Genomic DNA, 21,528 nt, shown 5'->3' with positions numbered 1-21,528 from the left:
AGGTGGAGGAATATGAAGAACATAACTATGCGGCCTGTAGAGGCTTTGACAAAGCAATAACTAACCTTGAACTTCAATCCACATCACATGGCTTGAGATTTCAAAACATTGAGGAAGAAAAGGATGAAGATTTATCCGCAAAGATGGCAGAGATAATAGGAGAAATTCTACAAGTGGACCCACAAGAACTTATAAGAGAGCTAGATGAAATTTATACAGTCCAAACGGGCTATGCAAGGCAACACAACTTACCAAGAGAAGTCCACATCAAGTTTGCAAGAAGAGTAATCAAAGATGACATTTTAAAACAGGCAAGAAACCAGACTTGGAAGCACAAAGGGAAAGATATTATGAAACAAGTTCCAAAGAGGGTAAGAGAAAGCAGAAGAGAGTATTATTTTCTTACAAGTGTCTTAATCAAAAAGAATATAGTTTTTCGATGGCTAGTACCAGAAGGGCTTACCCTAACTTGGCAAGCAATGAAAATCAAGATAGAGAGTGTGGACAAAGCAAGAGCTTTTTTCGCGCAAAGTGGACTGAATAAGATTGACCAATTACAGATAGAACTTAAGGATAAAGAAGAAGAATGGGGGGCCACCAGGAAAGAAAGGGGAGAAAAGCAAGATGTTAAAAAGAAACAACCACAAGCTCAACAAGAATTGGTGTTAGATAGTAGATTACGTGAATTGAAAGAAATAAAAAAATACTACAAATAGAAATGTCACATGACTTGAAAAATTTTTCAGTCAACGTTAATGGTTTGAACAACCCCAGGAAAAGAAATCAAATATTGGCTAAACTCAGAAAACAAAAAGCACAAATAAATATTTTACAAGAAGTTCATATTAGAAAAATCAAAGAGAAGTCTTCTTAATAATTCAAAATTGGGGAAACTTTATACTAGTTTGGCAAATCAAAAGAAAAGAGGAGTAGCAATGTATATTGATGAAATAATTGAATCAAAACAAATATACAGTGATAGTGAAGGCAGAATTTTAATGGTACAATTAGATCTAGAAATGAAACCTCTCGTAATTATTTCAATTTATGCACCAAATGACAACCAAAAACAATTTTATAAAGAATTGCATGACAAAATAATTGAACTATCAATAGAAAATATGATAATAATAGGCGATTTTAATGCAATTTCAGATAGTCAAATGGATTACACAGGAGGGGGGGAAAGAAAAGGAAAAAAAGGTAATTTTACCTACAACATTTTGGAAAATGAGAACAGAATTATTATTAAAAGATATGTTGCGTGAATGCCACCCACAAAATAAACAATATACTTTTTACTCTAACCCTCATAAAACTTGGTCTAGGATTGATATGGCCTGGGCACCACCACACACAATGGAAAAGATTAGAGATATCGAGATTGAAAGTAATAGTTGGGCAGACCATAATCCGTTAGTTATATATTGGAAAGGTAAGAGAAAAGTAAATAACTGGTCAATGAATAGAAACATATTACCTAATCCTGAATACAAAGAATGGATAGAGAAAGAATTGGAGGCCTTTTTTTAAAATAAATAAAAATAATGATACTACCCGAAAAATATTTGGTATACAACAAAGGCATATATACGTGGGCTAACAATCTCTTATATGGCGAAAAAGAATAAAGAGAAGAAGTTGCAGTATGATGATAAAGTTAAAAATCAGAGAGATGTACTAAAACACAAAATAAGGTTGATAGAACAAGAATCAATGGTGGAACAAATAAAAAGAGCAAAACAAGAATACTTTGAACATGCAAATAAACCAGGAAGATGGTTGGCATATAAACTTAGGAAAGAGAGAGAAAACAAAATTATTAAAAAATTAATAGATAGTAAAGGTGTAATAAGACATAGAACAGATGGAAAAAAAGGAAATAGCATTAGAATTTTACAGGAAACTATGGAAAAGAAGAAATAAAAGAACATTTAATTTTTGATTATTTAAGTGCTATAGATTTACCGGCATTAATGGAAGTTCAACAACAAAAACTAAACAAACCTATTTCAGAAATAGAATTACAACAATCTATTAAAAACCAGAAAAATAATAAAGCTACTGGTCCAGATGCGATACCAACAGAATTTTATAAGTTAGACATTGAAATACTTTTTAAAAACATGTTAGAAATATTTAATCAAATAATAGCAGATGGTAAAATACCAAAAACATGGACAGAAACTTTAATTAATACACAAAGTAGGAACTGAGAAGGAAAAAAAATGAAAATTACAGACCAATATCATTATTAAATGTAGATTATAAAATTTTTATATCAATATTTTCTACTAGGTTTTAAAACATTATAAATGGAATAATACATGAAGACCAGAACCGGTTTTTACCAGGTAGAAAAATTAAAAATAACTTAAGAACAATAATAAATACCTTAGAATATTATGAACAACATCCTGAAAAACAAATTTCACTTATATTTTTAGATGCTAAAAAAGCATTTGATAAGGTAGACTGGAACTTTATGAAAATACAATTAAATAAGATGAATGTAGGAACCAATTTTTAAAATATAATTGATGCTATATATTCTAACCAATCAGCTAGAATTATAATAAACAATGAACAAACATGAAAATTAGAAATACAAAGAGGAGTGTGGCAAGGATGTCCAATATCACCATTATTATTTATTTTAACACTAGAAGTGTTATTAATAAAAATAAGATCAGAAAAAGAAATAAAAGATTAAAAAAGAAATATATAAAGTCCAAGCCTTCGCGGATGATGTAGTTTTTATAGTAGAGGATTCTTTAGCATCAATTCTAAAGTTAATAGATTTTATAGAAGAATACGGGAAAGTTGCAGGTCTGAAAATTAACTAGGAAAAGACACAGATACTAACAAAAAATATGACAGAGCTACAGACAAAATATCTTGAAAATTTAACAAACATGAAAGTTACAAAAAAGGTGAAATACCTGGGCATATGGATTACCTCCAAAGCTATATCTTTAAAAAATGATAATTATATAAAATTGTTAGGACAGATTAAAAAGGATTTGGAAATATGGAATAATTTGCAGTTATCCCTAATTGGAAGAATCTCCACAATTAAAATGAATATCCTCCCTAAAGTATTATTTATTTTCCAAGTTATTCCAATCAATCCTGGGCCAATTTTTTTTAAAGAATTAAATAGAATCACAAAAAAATTCATATGGCAAGGTAAGAAACCAAGAATAAAACAAAATTCATTAGAAGACCGTAAAGAAAGAGGAGGCCTCGGCCTCCCCAATTGGAAGTTATATTATCAAGCCACCGCTCTAACATGGATAAAAAAATGGTTAACTCTTGAAACTCGAAGATTACTTAATCTAAAAGGCTATGATTTAATGTTAGGCTGGCATGCCTTTATATGGTATGAAAAGTTTAAAACCCACTCATATTTTAAAAGTAATATTATTAGAAAAGCATTAATAGATGCTTGGAATGAAATAAGGAAAAATCATTTCTTAGTAATGCCAGAGTGGATTTCACCAATTGAAGCCATTTCACACCCAAATCTTTTAAAGGATGGTAAGATATGGAAATATGGAGATTTATGGGATAATCAATTAAAATTAAGAACTAAACAAGAACTGCAAGAGATAGGTGTTGATATAGATTGGTGTCAGTATGTACAGATTAATTCTAGATATCAAAAGGACGTTAGAACTTTTATCTTTAAAAAAGATAACAATATATTTGGGAAATTATTGATTCAAAATCAAGGGAATTAATTGGGAAGCTATATACCGTAAATATTTAATAAATTACAAAACAATAGACTGGATATTGAAAGATAATATGATTAGTTGGTGCAAAAATTTTGGAAAAGAAATAAATTTGGAAACATGGGAAAAGGTATGGATACATAATTGGAAAATAACAAAATCAATTTCTTATAAAGAAAACCAAATTAAGATGTTTTACAGATGGCATCTTCCACCATACAGTATAGGATTTCAACGATGTTCCCTAATACCTCTCCTATTTGTTGGAAATGTAAAAAAGAAATTGGTACCTATTTTCATACATGGTGGACATGCCCTGAAGCTAAGATTTATTGGAATAAAGTAGAAAAATTGTTAAAAAAAATAACGAACAAGAAGATTAAAAAGACTCCAGAATTCTTCCTAATAGGCATCTGTGATATCAAATATAAAAAAGAAATATATTATTTAATAATTCATATTTTAGTGGCTGCAAGAATTACATTTGCGCAAAAATGGAAAGAAAAGGAAATACCAAAAGATGAAGAAGTATTTTAAAAAATTATGGAATGTGCAGAATTAGATATGATGACGAGACGGTTAAATAATCAAATGGAAACAGTTCTATTAAATCTGGGACAAAGTGTATAATTGGTGGAATGTTAAAAAAGAGTTTTAATAATATCTGAATAATTTTTAAAACATTTGAATTTATTAAATTAAATATATGATATATTGAAATTTTAAGGATAGTAGTATATTAAGAAATTTAAAGGATAAGGTTTTTAGATTGAGTAACTGATTTTAATTATTTCATTACAGTGTTAAAATAGATACAAAGAAGTAGATTTTAAATTGTATAATTATATAATATTGCAGTATTTTAAGAAATTTTAAGCATAAGGTTTTTGTGTTTAATTAATTGACTTTAATTTAATTATATTATTACAATGAAAATATAAAACTGAATGTTATATTTTAGTAGTATATTGATAAAATTTATGGATATTAGAATTGACTTCAATTACGCAAACTAGAATACCAAAATGGAAACATAGATGTAGATGTTATAATATAGTAGTATATTATGAACTGCTTTTCTGTATTGATCTGATTATAGTTAGACTTTTTTTTGTATTAGTTAGACTTCTATGATTAGCAGAGCAATGGCAGCTCCTTTAAATGTCAAATGTTGTTTGTATTGTTTGTCTTAAAGAAAAAACAATAAAAATACTAAAAAGAAAAAAGAAAGCCCAAGGGAGCGAGGAAAGCAAGGAGCCTGGGAAGACTTTGCTGCACCCTCCCACACACACATATTGATAAAGCATGAGTTCTGGTCACCAGTAATAAGGGAACTACTATGAATCCCTCAAGCCATAAAGTCCTTTAAAAAAAAAACAACCATCAAACTGGCAGAATCTTCTTTTTATTCTGTTGCTTGACCAGATATTCCCTTTGAAGAGGGGAGAGTATGCCAATTAGCTGTAGGAGAAAGTTTGTGAAAATCATTTCTCCCTTAGACTATCCACGATTGACCTCTCCAGGTTCCTAAGAGGTCAGTAAGGGGCGTATATAAGTGCACTGGTGTGCCTTTCGTCCCCTGTCCAATTGTCTCTCCTTATCTTATATATCGTATATCTTTTCTTCCTTTCATATATCTTTTCTATTTTTATATCTTTTCTTCTATCCTTTTCTTTATATATAATACTTCATGTCTATTCTCTTCAATATGTATTGTGTATTGGACAAAATAAATGATCTGAGTAATGATCTGAGACTAAGGGGCTTAGAAGTATTGCCTTTGTCATGATCAGATCATTTTCTACTGCGGCTTAACTTCCTGGCTCTAATCCTTCTCTGCAGGGAGGCGGAACCGATTAGGAGGTTCCGCCCCAGACGCCTGATGGATCCTGAAGGTTTTCAGAGGGCGCTTGGGGTTATTCCAAATACACTCGTCCGCACTTTGGCAGAGTCTCTTGCTGAGGCCTGGAACAAGGCTGCAGCGGAGGCTCTTGACCGGATTGCGCCATTGCGACCTCTGCGGCACTGGACCCCGTCAAGCTCCATGGTTCAACAAGGAGGTCCAGGAGTTGAAACGCCAGAAGAGATGTCTGGAGAAGCGATGGAGGGAGAGTAAGTCTGAATCCGATCAAACACTTGTAAGAGCTTTTATTAAGACTTACAAAGTGGCGCTCAAGGCAGCAAGATGCGCATATCATGCCACCGTGATTGTATCAGCGGAATCTCACCCAGCTGCTCTGTTTAGGGTGACCCGCTCCCTTCTTAATCAGGGGCGAGTTGGGGAGCCCATGCAGAGTAGTGCCGAGGACTTTAATACATTTTTCGCTGATCAAATCGCTTGGATCCGGGCGGATCTCGACTCTGATTGGATAGCAGAGTCAACTGACAATGAGTCAGTCGAGGTGACTACTTGTCCATCTGTCTGGGAAGAGTTTGATCTGGTGACACCTGATGAAGTGGACAAGGCCATTGGAGCTGTGAGTTCCGCCACCTGCCTACTGGATCCTTGTCCCTCCTGGCTGGTCTCGGCCAGCATAGAGGTGACGCGGAGCTGGGTCCAAGAGATTATCAACACTTCTTTGGGGAGGGGATCCTTTCCGGCTCTGTACAAGGAGGCACTTGTGCGCCCCCTCCTCAAGAAACCTTCTCTGGACCCAGCCGTACTTAATAACTATCGTCCAGTCTCCCACCTTCCCTTTATGGGGAAGGTTGTTGAGAAGGTGGTGGCGCTCCAGCTCCAGCGGTCCTTGGAAGAAGCCAATTATCTAGGTCTTCAGCAATCGGGTTTCAGGCCCAGTTACAGCACGGAAACTGCTTTGGTTGTGTTGATGGATGATCTCTGGCAGGCCCGGGACAGGGGTTTATCCTCTGTCCTAGTGCTTCTTGACCTCTCAGCGGCTTTCGATACCATCGACCATGGTATCCTTCTGCACCGGCTGGAGGGGTTGGGAGTGGGAGGCACTGTCCTTCAGTGGTTCTCCTACCTCTCCGGCCAGTCGCAGTTGGTGTTAGTGGGGGGTCAGAGGTCGACCTCGAGGTCTCTCCCTTGTGGGGTGCTTCAGGGGTCGGTCCCCTCCCCCCTGCTATTTAATATCTACATGAAACCGCTGGGTGAGATCATCCAAGGGCATGGGGTGAGGTATCATCAGTACACTGATGATACCCAGCTTTACATCTCCACCCCATGTCCAGTCAATGAAGCAGTGGAAGTGATGTGCCAGTGCCTGGAGGCTGTTGGGGCCTGGATGGGTGTCAACAGACTCAAACTCAACCCGGATAAGATGGAGTGGCTGTGGGTTTTGCCTCCCAAGGACAACTCCATCTGTCCTTCCATTACCCTGGGGGGGGGAGTATTGACCCCCTCAGAGAGGGTCCACAACTGGGGCATCCTCCTCGATCCAAAGCTCACATTAGAGAAACATCTTTCATCTGTGGTGAGGGGGCGCATTTGCCCAGGTTTGCCTGGTGCACCAGTTGTGGCCCTTTCTGGCTCACAGTCACTCATGCCCTCATCACCTCGAGGCTTGACTACTCTAATGCTCTCTACATGGGGCTACCTTTGAAGAATGTTCGGAAACTTCAGATCGTGCAGAATGCAGCTGCGAGAGCAATCATGGGCTTCTCTAAATATGCCCATGTTACTCCAAAACTCCGCAGTCTGCATTGGTTGCCGATCAATTTCCAGTGACAATTCAAAGTGTTGGTTATGACCTATAAAGCCCTTCATAGCATCGGGCCAGAATATCTCCGGGATCGCCTTCTGCCGCACGAATCCCAGCGACCAGTTAGGTCCCACAGAGTTGGCCTTCTCCGGGTCCCTTCGACTAAACAATGTCATCTGGCGGGACCCAGGAGAAGAGCCTTCTCTGTGGTGGCTCCGACCCTCTGCAACCAGCTCCCCCCAGAGATTAGGATTGCCCCCACCCTCCTTGCCTTTCGGAAACTCCTTAAAACCCACCTCTGTCGTCAGGCATGGGGGAATTGAAACATCTCCCCCTTGCCCATGTAGTTTTTGTGTATGATTTGATTGTGTACTTCTTTTTAATATATTGGGGCTCTTTTGGATTTTTTAACTTAAAACTGTAATTTAGATTGCGAAATATTAGATTTGTTACTATGTTTTGTTTACCATTGTTGTGAGTCGCCCTGAGTTTACGGAGAGGGGCGGCATATAAATCCAATAAATCTAATCTAATTTAATCTAAATAAATAAATAAATAAAAATAAAATGACCTCCTTTCCCTTCCCTCCTCCATTGCATGATGGTTGTATACATCTTTGCTACTATCTCACCCCCAACTCTTTTCTTCACCCTGCATCGCTTCTTGCATCTCATCTATTTATGGAAAAAAGGAGCTTCAACTTCCTCTTCCCAACCTCCAAACAACACGGAAACTTCCAAGAAAAAATACAGATATTTAAAAGGAGCTCGGCATTTCACGAAATTTCAAGGATCAACTGTTTTCGATTCAATCCCCCTCCCCAACCGCCTTGTCTCTCTTTTTCTCTCCTTTAAGTAATCTCTTCTGGTTTGCTTTTCAATTTTTAATTCATTGCAATGTTTACTGTCAAAACATACAATGGAAAAGAACGTATGAAGATTCCCTTTATGGGAATCTTTATGCATATGTTCTGGGAGTGTGCAGAAATTCAGACATTCTGGAATGAAGTACAGAACGAAATTAATAAAATGTTAAATATTAACTGGATAATTACAAAAGAAATAGCGATTTTAATTAAACAAAGAAAACTAGGAGAATTCAAGGAAATAAAATCCGCAGCATTGGAAAGTGCTCAAGCGGTAGTGGTATTGGGTTGGAAAGATTCCACAAAATGGACATTACAAAATTGGTACTGGTACATGGTGGACCACATACACTTTGACATTATGGAAATAAGATTAAACAACTTTGATGAAAACAAACTGGAGAAGCTGATGGTACAATGGAATAAGGTCAAAGATTATATGTTGAGTAGAATCTGTGATGTAAATGTGAAAAATAAACTGCAATCACTCTTTTAGTAATACAGTGATCCCTTGATCATCGCGAGGGTTCCGTTCCAGGACCCCACGCGATGATCGATTTTTAGCGAAGTAGCGGTGCGGAAGTAAAAACACCATCTGCGCATGCGCAGATGGTGTTTTTACTTCCACTGCCGCCCGCCCTTCGCCCGCCCACCCCGTTGCTCGCGCCTGGGGTGCGCGCGCGCTTGGGGACACCCCAGCTCCGCTTCCCAGCTGGGAGGCGGAGGTGGGGTGTCGACAAGCGCGCGCGCTTTCCCCAGCAACGCGCGCGCGGTGGGGACACCCTAGCTCCGCTTCCCAGCTGGGAGGCGGAGGTGGTGTGTCCCCAAGCGCGCGCGCTTTCCCCAGCAACGCGCGGTGGGGACACCCTAGCTCTGCTTCCCAGCTGGGAGGCGGAGGTGGGGTGTCTCCAAGGGCGTGCGCTTTCCCCAGCAACGCGCGCGCGGTGGGGACACCCTAGCTCCGCTTCCCAGCTGGGAGGCGGAGGTGGGGTGTCTCCAAGCGCGCGCGCTTTCCCCAGCAACGCGCACGCGCGTGGGGACACCCTAGCTCCGCTTCCCAGCTGGGAGGCGGAGGTGGGGTGTCTCCAAGGGCGCGCGCTTTCCCCAGCAACGCGCGCGCGGTGGGGACACCCTAGCTCCGCTTCCCAGCTGGGAGGCGGAGGTGGGGTGTCTCCAAGCGCGCGCGCTTTCCCCAGCAACGCGCGCGGTGGGGACACCCTAGCTCCGCTTCCCAGCTGGGAGGCGGAGGTGGGGTGTCCCCAAGCGCGCGCGCTTTCCCCAGCAACGCGCGCGCGCGTGGGGACACCCTAGCTCCCTTCCCAGCTGGGAGGCGGAGGTGGGGTGTCTCCAAGCGCGCGCGCTTTCCCCAGCAACGTGCGCGCGGTGGGGACACCCTAGCTCCGCTTCCCAGCTGGGAGGCGGAGGTGGGGTGTCCCCAAGCGCGCGCGCTTTCCCCAGCAACGCGCGCGCGCGTGGGGACACCCTAGCTCCCTTCCCAGCTGGGAGGCGGAGGTGGGGTGTCTCCAAGCGCGCGCGCTTTCCGCAGCAACGTGCGCGCGGTGGGGACACCCTAGCTCCGCTTCCCAGCTGGGAGGCGGAGGTGGGGTGTCCCCAAGCTCGCGCGCGCTGCCCGCCCGCCCACGCTGTTGCCGGCTCCGCTTCCCAGCTGGAAAGCGGAGCTGGGGTTTCCCGCGCGCGTGCCGCCCGCCAGCCCACGCCGTTGCTCGCGCCGCCGCTGGGGTCTTACCGGGGCAAGAGGGGGAAGACCCAGGGAAGCCTCTGCCCGGCGGGGAAACTCCACCATCTACGCATGCGTGGAAGGGCACGCATGCGCAGATGGTGGAGTTTACTTCCGGGTTGAAAACTCGCGATATAGCCCTTTCGCGATGCTCGAGGACGCAAAACTTGAGGGATCACTGTATCTAATGCAAGATAGAGCCAAGGAAATATAGATAAACAAAATCAAAATCTTTGAATCCCCTTGTATGGGTGGTGGTGGTGAAGGGGGGTGTCTTGTTTGTTAGGTGATGGGCACACGCACTGTGCACTGTTATATGTTTGTTTTATGTAACCATTTTATAAAAATCAATAAAATTTATTTTTTTAAAAAATGGAAAAGAACGTATGGATGTGTGTGGTGCTCACTACAGAATGTTTTTTTTAAAAAACACCCGAAACACTGGTACATCTACTTGCAAAAGCAGGAAGGCACAATTTTGTTGTGTAATATTGGGAGGGAGGGAGAGAAGCTTGAATGCCACCCAGACACTGCTGCCTCGCACTCCCCTCCGGGCAGAGAGCCAGCCCCAAGCATTCTAGAACGCTCCCCTCCCAAACAGATGGAACGTTTGCAACAGAGGAAGGGGCAAGGAGAGGAAATCAAGTTTGCAGCTGCAGCTGCCAGGCTTTGGTAACAGGAGAAAAATGCTGGCAAGCCCCAAAGCCAGCTGATTAAGCATTTGCTCCTCTCTCTCCCCCCACTCCACTGAGTCAGCCATCTTCAGCCATCTTTCTTTCCTTCCCCCAAAGAGGTAGAAATCATTCCATTATGTACCAACTGACCTATCACTTCTTGCAGTTTATAGGAGTCCCGGCAAGTGGGCCAGGCAATGGCTTGAGATGCTTGAGCAGTAGCTGGGGGTGATGCAGCAGCTGGCGCCATCGGAGGCTGCAGGATGCAGAAGTTGCCAGCAGCGGTGGCAGTGGCTTTCTTTTGGTGCGGTGGCTGCAGCAGCTTTCCCATGTTTTGGTGACTGCAGTGGAAGCTAGCCACCGCCACTGCCATCAAGCCACATGAGAAGCTGTAACGCCACTGCCGTCACGGACTACGCTGCTGACTACTACAAGAAGGATTGGTGGTGGCAGCTCTTTCTCAGGCAGAATCAGCTCTCTAATTCCACCCATTGTCGCCATTGCCACCATTGCCACCATCGCCCAATGCCCATGAAACATTTGGTGTATAAGACGCACCCAGTTTTTGACACACTTTTTTGAGGTAAAAAGGTATGTCTTATACACTGAAAAATATGGTGTTTGCTAATTGTTTGTTGTACATAAACTGTAATAGATATTATATTTTCTGGATTCTATTTGCTCTTAAATGGCATTAGTCTTGTATGCCTGAATTTGTTTATATAATATTCTTTAAAATAAATAAATGATGAGATATTTAATTGTAATACATTGTTTTAGGTGCCAGTATTGTTCAGCCCAGAACCATTAGAAGCTACCACTATCTTGGCTGGACCTATTCCTGGAAGTCATTCATTATATTCCCTTTTGTGAAATCGCCAGAGATAATTCTTCAGGTATAAATAAATATAAAGTATTTGGGGAGCAGTATTGGGCTGTAAGATGGAGAATAGATTCCTTGAGATTTTACTAGCAATTGTGGCTAGAATCTTCAGAGGCAAAGTGATACATTATGCAAACCAAAGTTAATTGCTTGGGGTCAAGTCTTTATTTATTTTTATTTATTTGTTTGTTTTGTTAAGTATGTATTAGTGGTTTACAAAGATATAACAATATATATTTGTATACATGATACTAGTAAGAGGGAAACATTTGGACAGGGGACTGAAGGCACACTGGTGCACTTATGCACGCCCCTTGCTGACCTCTTAGGAATCAGGAGAGGTCAACAGTGGATAGTCTAAGGATAGACTGGGGTTTAAGTGATGATACTACAGAGTCTGGTAGTGAGTTCCATGCATCAACTACCTGGTTATTAAAGTCATATTTCCTGCAGTCGAGTTTAGAACGGTTTACTTGTATCTGTTGTGTGCTTGTGTGTTGTTGTGATTGAAGCTGAAGTAGTTGTTCACAGGAAGGATGTTGTAGCAGATGATTTTATGGGCTATGCTTAGGTCATATTTAAGGTGACATAGTTCTAAGCTTTCTAAACCTAGGATTGTAAGTCTAGTTGCATAGTATTCTGTTGCGAGTGGAGGAGTAGAGGGCTCTTCCAGTAAAGTATCTCTGGACATTTTCTAGAATGTTTATGTCCAAAATGTGATGTGGGTTCCAGACAGATCAGCTGTATTCAAGGATGGGTCTGGCAAAAGTTTTGTATGCTCTAGTAGTGTGAAGTTACAAGAGCAAAAGTTACATAGGATTAAATTAACAACCCTTCAAGCCTTTTTGGCGATGTTGCTGCAGTGGGCTTTGGCACTTCAATCATTTGAGATGAATATTCCAAGATCTTTTATGGAGTGAGGTTTGTCTGTAAGGTCGTGTTTATTATTATAGCCACTTGTCTTGATTTCAGATTAGCTTTTAGTCATGCTGCTTTCTGATTGGTTCTTTGTGTCCCATCTTGATTGCCATATTTGGAGTGCAAATTCTTGATTCTTCGTTTATGCTTGGCTACTTTATTTTTATAGCATGTGGCATGCATTCTAGTTGATTACAGTAGTTTGAACAGCTGAGTCTAGATTGGATTCTTGGAAGTTTCTGATTTGCCTGAACATTTATTAAAGTTTCTTTCTTTAGTAGAAGTTTTTCAAAAGGTTCCAAGTAACATTCAAAAAATATATTATATCACACAGAATAAATATCATTAATGAAACAGAATCTCAAACTATAGAAACCAAACTGAACAATTAAATCCTCGGAGAGGGGTGACATACAAATCTAATAAATTATTATTAATTATTATTATTTTTAATTGAGTTATAGCATTTATACAGTAGAATGCTTAAATTATTCAGAATTTTCTCTGTATTTTCTTTAAGCCCAGTTACCACCCTGGAAACTGCTGGTCTTTTCCTGGAAATCAAGGTGAAACTGTTATCAAACTAGCTAAGGAAATTATTCCAACAGCTGTTACAATCCAACACATATCCAAGAAAATCTCCCCCACGGATGAGATCTCTAGTGCGCCCAAAGATTTTGCTATTTATGTAAGCATCATGTTCTAATTTATTTACTAAATTTAAGTAAAAAGTAACTTGCAACTTGAATTCTTATGATTGTTATAGTTTAGGACTGCTATATAGATCAGATTGGTATCAACTAATAAGATGATTGTATTCGATCATTTCATTAAATTTTATTTTACATCCAAATATGCTTTTAAATTTATCCCAATATATTTGATATACCATTTGATATACAATTGGGAATATGGCACACTTATTTTATTTTACACTTTATTATGTCATTAGACTATGAACAAACCAACAAACATGATTTTAGGGCTAAATATGCTATTTTTCAAATTAACCATCTTGATTTCACCAAAAAGGTAGTCCTCATTAGTATACATTAGTAATACTATGTCAATTATATTCATAACCTGAGGATTTGTAGGTGTGAATCGTGTAAGTTGGCCATGGTCACTTCCTACTTTCATCCATGCATTCGATAATCGAATACGCGGGTCATTAACTACACATTTATTTCATGGTAGGGGAGGCCATGGGGGGGGGATAGTAATGAAACAGGCCAACTGCTTAAAACCACCCAAGGATTCCCCGACCCACTGAAATACCTCATGCTCCCCACCACCGTTCCCCGTAAGCTGTGCGCCCTGCCGCCCGATCCGCCCCCTCTCCTCCTCCTCCGCCTCCTGCCTTGGACAAGACATGCAGCTTCTTCTCCTCGTCCTCATCCGCGCTCCTGGCAAGAGGGATGCAATTGGCCAGGACGGGGCAGCCCCACTCTTTGGGAGGGCGGGGCTGGAACAGAGGGGCAGCTGCAATGGGGCTGGCTCGGCAAAAGTGCTCCCAACGAAGTGGCTGTCAGAGGCTTTTCTCCGCGCGCTTCAGGAATGCCCGCCCCACCCCTCTCACAGCCCCCTCGCTGGGAGAACTTTTGTCCTGAGCTTTCAGCAAGGGGGCTGCAGTAGAGGCAGGGCAGGCGTTCCCGAAGCGCTCGGAGAAAGCGCACTCGCAGCCCCCTCGCTGACAGAGATGGGGGGAGAGAGAAAGTAAGTGAGAAAGAGAGAGAGAGAGAAAGAGGGGAGAGAGAGAGTAAGAGAGAAGAGAAAGAAAGCAAGTGAAATAGAAAGAGTGAGAGAGAGAGAAAGCAATAGAGAGAGAGAAAGAAAACAACAGAGAAAAGGAGAGAGAGAGCAAGAGGGGGAGAGAGAAAGAGAGGGAGAGAGAAAGAGAAAAAGAGAGAGAGCAAGAGGGGGAGAGAGAAAGAGAGAGAAATGACTCTTGATTTAAAGCATATGGTAAAAAGCACCCAAATAATAACATAGAAAAAAAAACCATCCTTGTATGTGTGTGTGTGTGAACTCTTGAACCATTTCCAATAGCTCACCTGTTATTGGAAATTGTTCAAGAGTTCACACAGACACACACACACACAGACACCCACACCCATAAGGGGGGAGGAGACAGGGATGGAAAAAGAGGAGAAGATAGTAATAATAATAGATTTTGGTTTTGTTTTATTAATTTCTTTTAATTAAAAAAGGGAAATTATCCATCTATCTATCTATCTATCTATCTATCTATCTATCTATCTATCTATCTATCTATCTATCTATTTATACTTCTATGCCGCCCAGTCCCAAAGGGACTGCCGCTTAGACACTATACTTTTCTGCCCACACCGAAAAAAAATTAGAGGGAACATTGCTCCCCACAATTGCTTCCCGCCTCCATGCCGGGTCACTTACCTTGTAAAGATCTAGCAAGTTGTTTCTTTTCCACCCTTTCTTTCTCCAGCTCCACTCTACTGGCAAATGCTTTTTGCAGAGGATTGCTGAAGCTTACAAAGGATGCAGTCATCCTGCAGGCTTTGGCAAGGAAATGGAAAACACAGGGAAGGCCTGAAGGACCGAAGCCTTCCCTGTTCCCTCCATTTGCAAAGCCTTTTGCTGCATATCTTGTCCAGCCTCAATTTGCAGAGAACAACAGCCTAAACTAGTGTGAGATTTCACACGATCAGTAGCATGAGATTTCACGCTACTGATCTTACATGATCTCACAGTACTTTATGCCTCTGTTCTCTGCAAATGCACCCAAGACCTGAAACAATGAAGCAGACAAAGAAACCATGGCAGAGAGGAGATATTTGCAAGGTAAGTGAATCTCCACAGCCAGAATGCCTATGAAGACCATGGCTTGAGATGGGGGATAGGCAGGGTGAATGCTGCAGCATCTCTGCCATTGTTCATAAGTGTGAATGACAGCATGGTGTTGAAACATTTGTAACTTGTAACGCCCTGAGTCTATGGACAGGGGCGGCATACAAATCTAATAAATAAAACTTTGGGAGTGGGTTATAAATACTGAGGAGGGGTTGTAACTTTGAATGGTTAATAAGTTACCTATCATAACCTGGGGATTACTGTACTGTGATTAGCTGAAAAATTTCTGAATATTTTGTTATAATTATAGAGGTTGTTTACTTGTTATTATTGGATTCATACAAGATACTAAACTATAGCTCATATTTTACAAATGGCAGTGGCAAACCCACATTATGATACATAGACTAAACCAGCAAATACAAAAGCACATTTTGCAGTAATTTTCTTCACAACCATAGACACAAGCATAGGGCTGGAAGATTCCAGGTTGAATCTCCCTCTAATGAGTTTCCATCCATTGCTTCTTGTTCAATCCTCAGGGACTGTTCTATCCCGGACTTTTTAGATTAACACAAACAGCTCAAACCTACCATTTAAGGTTTGAATTACACTCTTTATTTGAAAAAGCAACATTAGGAGCAGAATTCAGTCTTAAAAGTTCTGGGAATATTGTCCCTTGCTGCAAAGTTATCATATAAGCTGCAGAGAAAGATGCCAGTTTCAGAGCCTCCGACATTCCAGCAAGATAAGAAAGATGATGATTAATAGAGTAATAAAAATCAGCTCACCACATTTTGACAGGCATGCAGCTTCTAGCAAAGAACTTTTGCAAAGCAGGGATCAGGTTTTTAAGGGGGCTTTCTCTAGAGCTCCAGATCTAACACAGTATCCGTGACAGCAATGTTGACACTCAGAATTTCTGCACAGAATTTTCCAAAATCCTTATCTTGTATATCTGCTGGGAGTGGCCAGCAAACTCCATAGAGTTAAAGCTACCAATTACTTCCTTTTGCCATATAGTTTTGCTGTCTTGAATCTAGCATTTAAGAGTGGTTCATCCACTCTAATATCTTCTTCGTCCTCTGACTGGGACCAATCCCCCATTGAGATATCTGCCACCCCTGGTGATTCCTCGGGTTCATCCAGGTCTATTTCTCCCTCACTCTCACTCTCTGCATAAGCTGGCCCAGAGTATCCAGAGGGGCCTGGCTCATCCTCCTCAGAATCTGCCATTACCAGAGGTGTACAAGGAGCGCTCACAACAGGTACTATGGAATATCCATAGATTCCCTCTTGCTGAAGTATAATCCTTTAAAAGCTTGTGTTCCTTCATCCTGTTTGACCTTATATTTGGTCATGCTGATGGATGATATCTGGTGAGCCTGGAATAGAAGTAATTTCTCTATCTTCATGCTTCCTGACCGCTCAGAACCTTTCAATACCATTGACCATGGTATTCTTCTGTGGCAACTAGGGGAGTTGGGAGTGGGAGGCACTATTTTACAGTGATTCTCCTCCTATCTCCCCAGTCGGTTGCAGTCAGTGTTGGTGGGAGGACAGAGGTTGACCCCCAGGCTCCTCCTTTGCGGGATACCGCAGGATTCAGTTCTTTCTCCTGTCCTATTTAACATCTACATAAAACCACTGGGTGAGATAATTTGTTGGCATGGGGTGAGGTACTAGCAATATGCTGATGATACCCAGCTATACATCTCTATGCCAGTTCAATGAAGCAGTGGATGTGATGTGCCGGTGCCTGGAAGCTGTGAGAGTCTGGATAGGAGTTAACAGGCTCAAACTTAATCCTGACAAGACAGAGTAGCTGTGGGTACTGCCCCCAAAGGACCACACCAACTGTCCATCCTTGGTTCTGAGGGGGGGAAATCATTAAGTGTTGTACCACATGATTCTTGACAAATGTATCTTTTTCTTTTATGTACGCTGAGAGCATATGCACCAAGACAAATTCATTGTGTGTCCAATCACACTTGGCCAATAAAATTCTATTCTATTCAATTTGGGTGTCTTCCTAGATTCTTGGCTTGGATCTTATATTCATGGGTGAATGGAACAAAATATAATGAAATAGTCCATTGGTCACTGAAGAAACACTTTGTAAGTGTGCATATGTCTCTGTATGTATAGAAACATAAATACATAAACTGTACTCCAGTGCATTTCAGACCAAATTGGTCTTTCAGAGGCACCATATAATTGCTCAGCCTATACTGGCATTTTTCAGGATGAAAGAACGATGTATGTTGTTGAAATATGTAAACTAAAAATAATAAATTTTTGCTTCATATTTCTGAGTATTGTTGATGATAAATGTACATATTCATATTTCTGAGTATTGTTGATGATAAATGTACAGGTAAATAATTGTTTTTTTAATTAAGATATCAGTGGGCCATTAATAGCCAGTAAACAATGAACTGTCTCATATTAGTAACTTAAAAATATTTGTCCATAATTTGATTACCTACTTATTTAAGATTTGATTCCAAAATACATAAAATCTTTGTCTATCTTCTATTATGGAATGCTGTATTATGTCATGATTGTTTGAGTTCTTTGGGATTGGGCGGCATAGAAGTTAAATTAAATAAATGAATAAATAAATTGTTGGTAATTAATCCTTTCTTTCCAAAGGGACTAAAAGCAGAAGAAGAGAAACAAGGAACTTTCTTGGGTCAGTTTACATATGATGTGGAAGGATTCTTCATTCAAACATTCCAACTGAAAGTATGTAAAAGATGCTGGAAAATTTCCACATAATTTTAATAAACATTGCTGTTGACAAAGGGAACAGTTATAGGAATCCATATACTTAACGTAGCATATTTTTCAGAGTATAAGACGCACCCTATTCTTCCCTAAAAGAGGCTGAAAATGTGAGTGAGTCTTATACTCTTATTTTCAGCCCTAATTAGGTGCTACCCAGCTCTTACCTTGCAGGCTCTTTCATTGTTACTCTCTGCGAAGAATATTTTCCAAGCTCTAGGTCTTTGCAGGCTTTTTTCATTGCTCTACTTGCTCCATATTTCTTTCCAGCCCTAACCAGGTGCTAACAATGTTTCCATCTCTTACCAGTTTGCAAGCTCTTTCAATGTTACTCTCTGTGAAGAATGTTTTCCAAGCCCTGTCTGCAAAGACTTTTTTTAATTGCTCTACTTCTTGTTGCTTGTATCCTTAAGACTTTTATTAATATTGATTGCTTCTTCATTATTTGACCCCTATGACAATCATTGTGTTGTACCTCATGATTCTTGACAAATGTATCTTTTCTTTTATGTACACTGAGAGCATATGCATCAAAGACAAATTCCTTGTGTGTGCAATTACACTTGGCCAATAAAGAATTCTATTCTATGCTATTCTATTCCATTCCATTCCACACCATTCCATTCTGGGGTAGGCAAAGTTGGCTCTTCTATGACATGTGGAACTTCAACTCCCAGAATTCCTGAACTAACATCAATTCTGGGAGTTGAAGTGCACAAGTCATAGAAAAGCCAATTTTGCTTACCCCTGCTATACCTGCTCTGAATGTTTCTTTCCAGCCCTAATCAGGTGCTTACAATATTCCCAGCTCTTACCGGCTTGCAAGCATTTTCATTGTTACTCTCTCTGAATACGTTTTTTTTAAAAAAAGCTCTAACCAGGGGATAAAATAATGTGCTGAAGCCGACCAGACTAAGGATGCTAGCCAGATGAATATCTGGTAGGCAGATTTTTTTCCATTATTTTCCTCCTCAAAAACTAAGGTGTGTCTTATACTCCGAAAAATACAGTAAGTATATAATCATCATGATTTTCCGTAAGACAAAAAGGAAAAGGATAGGATCTCGGGTTAATTCCTTTTGACATTAAATTCCAATCTAGTGCTAAACGAATGAACAGTAAGATATCTATGTGAAAATGCCAGTTTTTTGCATTTTCCTCTTCTGCCTGGACAGAAGGAATTATTAGAACTTTACTTTGGCAGATTTTTATTTATTGGCAAATGATTTATGACTTGGTTCTTAGCTTCGAGATCATCCTTCTCATGGAATCAACTCATTTAGTGCATGTCATCATTAGTATCCCCCATTTGTTTTTTAGAAAACCTGCATTTGGAGAGATTAGGGGCAAGGATTTGCAGACACATTTTATTGTAGTCCCTGGATTACAGAACAGCTGTATCTTAAAGTCAGAACTCACACTCACATTCTTTTGAAAATTAATCTAAACAAAGATTTTCTAAACTGAAAGACAATGCAGGGGACGAGTGCACATTCTCTGCATTTATTATTATTGTTTTGGTCTAATGTCTTATTTTATCACAGAAAAGACTCAATTTTACAACCTTTTTTGCAGCAGCCGTTAAGCAAATACCATGTTTATTAAACACCATGGTTAGGTGAACCCATTGTTAGCTACAGTTTTTGCCAGAAACCAGATGTAAATGCCAGTTTTCTGTAAAAATGTAAAATAATAGCAGGAAGCTGCAACAGCTATAAATGCAGGCCAATTTCTCAGTTCCCAAAATGCTGTCAGATGATCATGGGATGTCAGCTTTTGGAACTCCAGGACTGGGTCATAAATACCTTAATTTTGAATGATTGCAAAGCGATCAGTTTTATGTTGAGGGCTATATGCATAGGAATGTATATAGATTACAATGATATAGAAATAATTCAAATAAATAAATATTGTTTTAATTCAGAGCATGAACTGTTAATTTAAAATTAGAATCTGTAAAATAAATAAAAGAAAGAATCTTAGTTTTTATGTGCTGCGTGCATTTTGCTTATTCTGGTGATTTTTTATAGTTTATTAAATCAGCTACATTAAACCAATAATTTTTTAAAATAAAGTCATGACTCGTATTCCTTCCAAATATATGGAAGTAGAATTAGGAGGGGAGTGCTTGAGGCAAGTTGTGAATGCAGGACAATCATTAATGTACACATATCCTATTTTTAAGTTAGTGGTTCAGCGTACAGTAGACATATTTAAAGAAAAATATATTACTTGTAATTACTTTTAATCACAATAATTAAACAATTAAAAAAATATCTCTCTTTTTCAGAATGAGTCTTCTGAATTGATAAAATATATAAAGCTGAAAGTGATAAGCAGCTGGGGCCATCCTAAGTATACGTGCATATATCGGCTTAGAGTGCATGGAAATCCAAGTGCAACTTAGAATTCTAGGAAGCTAATCTATTATTTTAGTACATTATAGTATAGCATACACTGTTTAGCATATTATGTGCAGTATTTTGTAATAGTATTTCTGTTTCTGTTATGAAATATAGGTAGTCCTTGATCTTATATTTTCTATTGCTAGCAAGATGTTCGTTAAATGTTGTCTTATTTTACCACCTTTCTTGTTAAGTGAATAACTGCAGTTAAAATAGTAACACGGTTGTTACTTGTATGTGGCTTCTCCATTAACTTTTCTTATCAAAAGCTCACAAAAGGTAATCTATTGCAACCATCATAAATACAAGCCAGTTATAAAATGGTCAAATTTTGATCACATGACCATTGGGGATGCTGCAATGATTGTTGTAAAAATTGTCATGTCATTTTTCAGTTCCATTGTAAGTTCACATAAACATTACATGAATAGTTGTAATTCTAGGATTACTTGTAGCACAGATTAATAAACAGAATTTTAAATTATTTATGACTATTCATTGCTTCAAATCTAATAAATTATTATTATTATTATTATTAATTATTATTATTATTCAGGGAGAAAAATATATGAAAAATTTACCGCATAGGAAGACAATAAATTTCTCTGTGGCCACATATTTATTTTCTTTCTGAGAAAAGCAACATAGATAAAGTTGGCTTTGATGTCTGTAGTTGCCCATGCACAGTCGAACCTCATACACATTTATTGAACAAACGTTTTGTAATGAGGAAAGAATTTACTCTTGTTGCATGTTATCTTCCTCATAAAAATTATGTTAATCTGGCCTGTCAGAGATTTGGGATTAAGTAGGAAATTTGTGAAACACAGCTGCAGATGAAGATATGATTTTTTTAAAAAAATCTTTATTAGTTATTTACATTCAAAACAGAAAAAAAGAACATAAACAAACATACAAACAAGAAACATTACATAACACAGCATAATGCTTTATACAATAATTTACATTGGTATCAGAACTTAACATAAATGCCAGCTGTTTGGCTGGACCTTGTTGTCTACAGCTTATT

General features: G+C 39.4%; 1 protein-coding gene across 1 annotated transcript in view; it reads left to right on the top strand.

Moving 5' to 3' along the window:
- The window catches only part of LOC139175817 (SUN domain-containing protein 3-like), a 37,556-nt gene extending 16,576 nt beyond the window's left edge, over positions 1 to 20,980 (top strand). The window contains exons 3-6 of the mRNA XM_070767116.1: positions 11,457 to 11,572; positions 12,998 to 13,165; positions 17,962 to 18,054; positions 20,384 to 20,980. Coding sequence (XP_070623217.1) covers positions 11,457 to 11,572; positions 12,998 to 13,165; positions 17,962 to 18,054; positions 20,384 to 20,500 — 494 coding nt within the window. The 3' untranslated portion in view covers positions 20,501 to 20,980. The remainder of the gene's footprint in view (positions 1 to 11,456; positions 11,573 to 12,997; positions 13,166 to 17,961; positions 18,055 to 20,383) is intronic.
- The last annotated feature ends 548 nt before the right edge of the window (positions 20,981 to 21,528 follow it).

This window comes from Erythrolamprus reginae, chromosome Z (assembly GCF_031021105.1).
Source record: "Erythrolamprus reginae isolate rEryReg1 chromosome Z, rEryReg1.hap1, whole genome shotgun sequence".
Lineage (NCBI taxonomy): Eukaryota > Metazoa > Chordata > Lepidosauria > Squamata > Dipsadidae > Erythrolamprus > Erythrolamprus reginae.
This window is presented reverse-complemented; position numbering and strand designations above follow the sequence as displayed.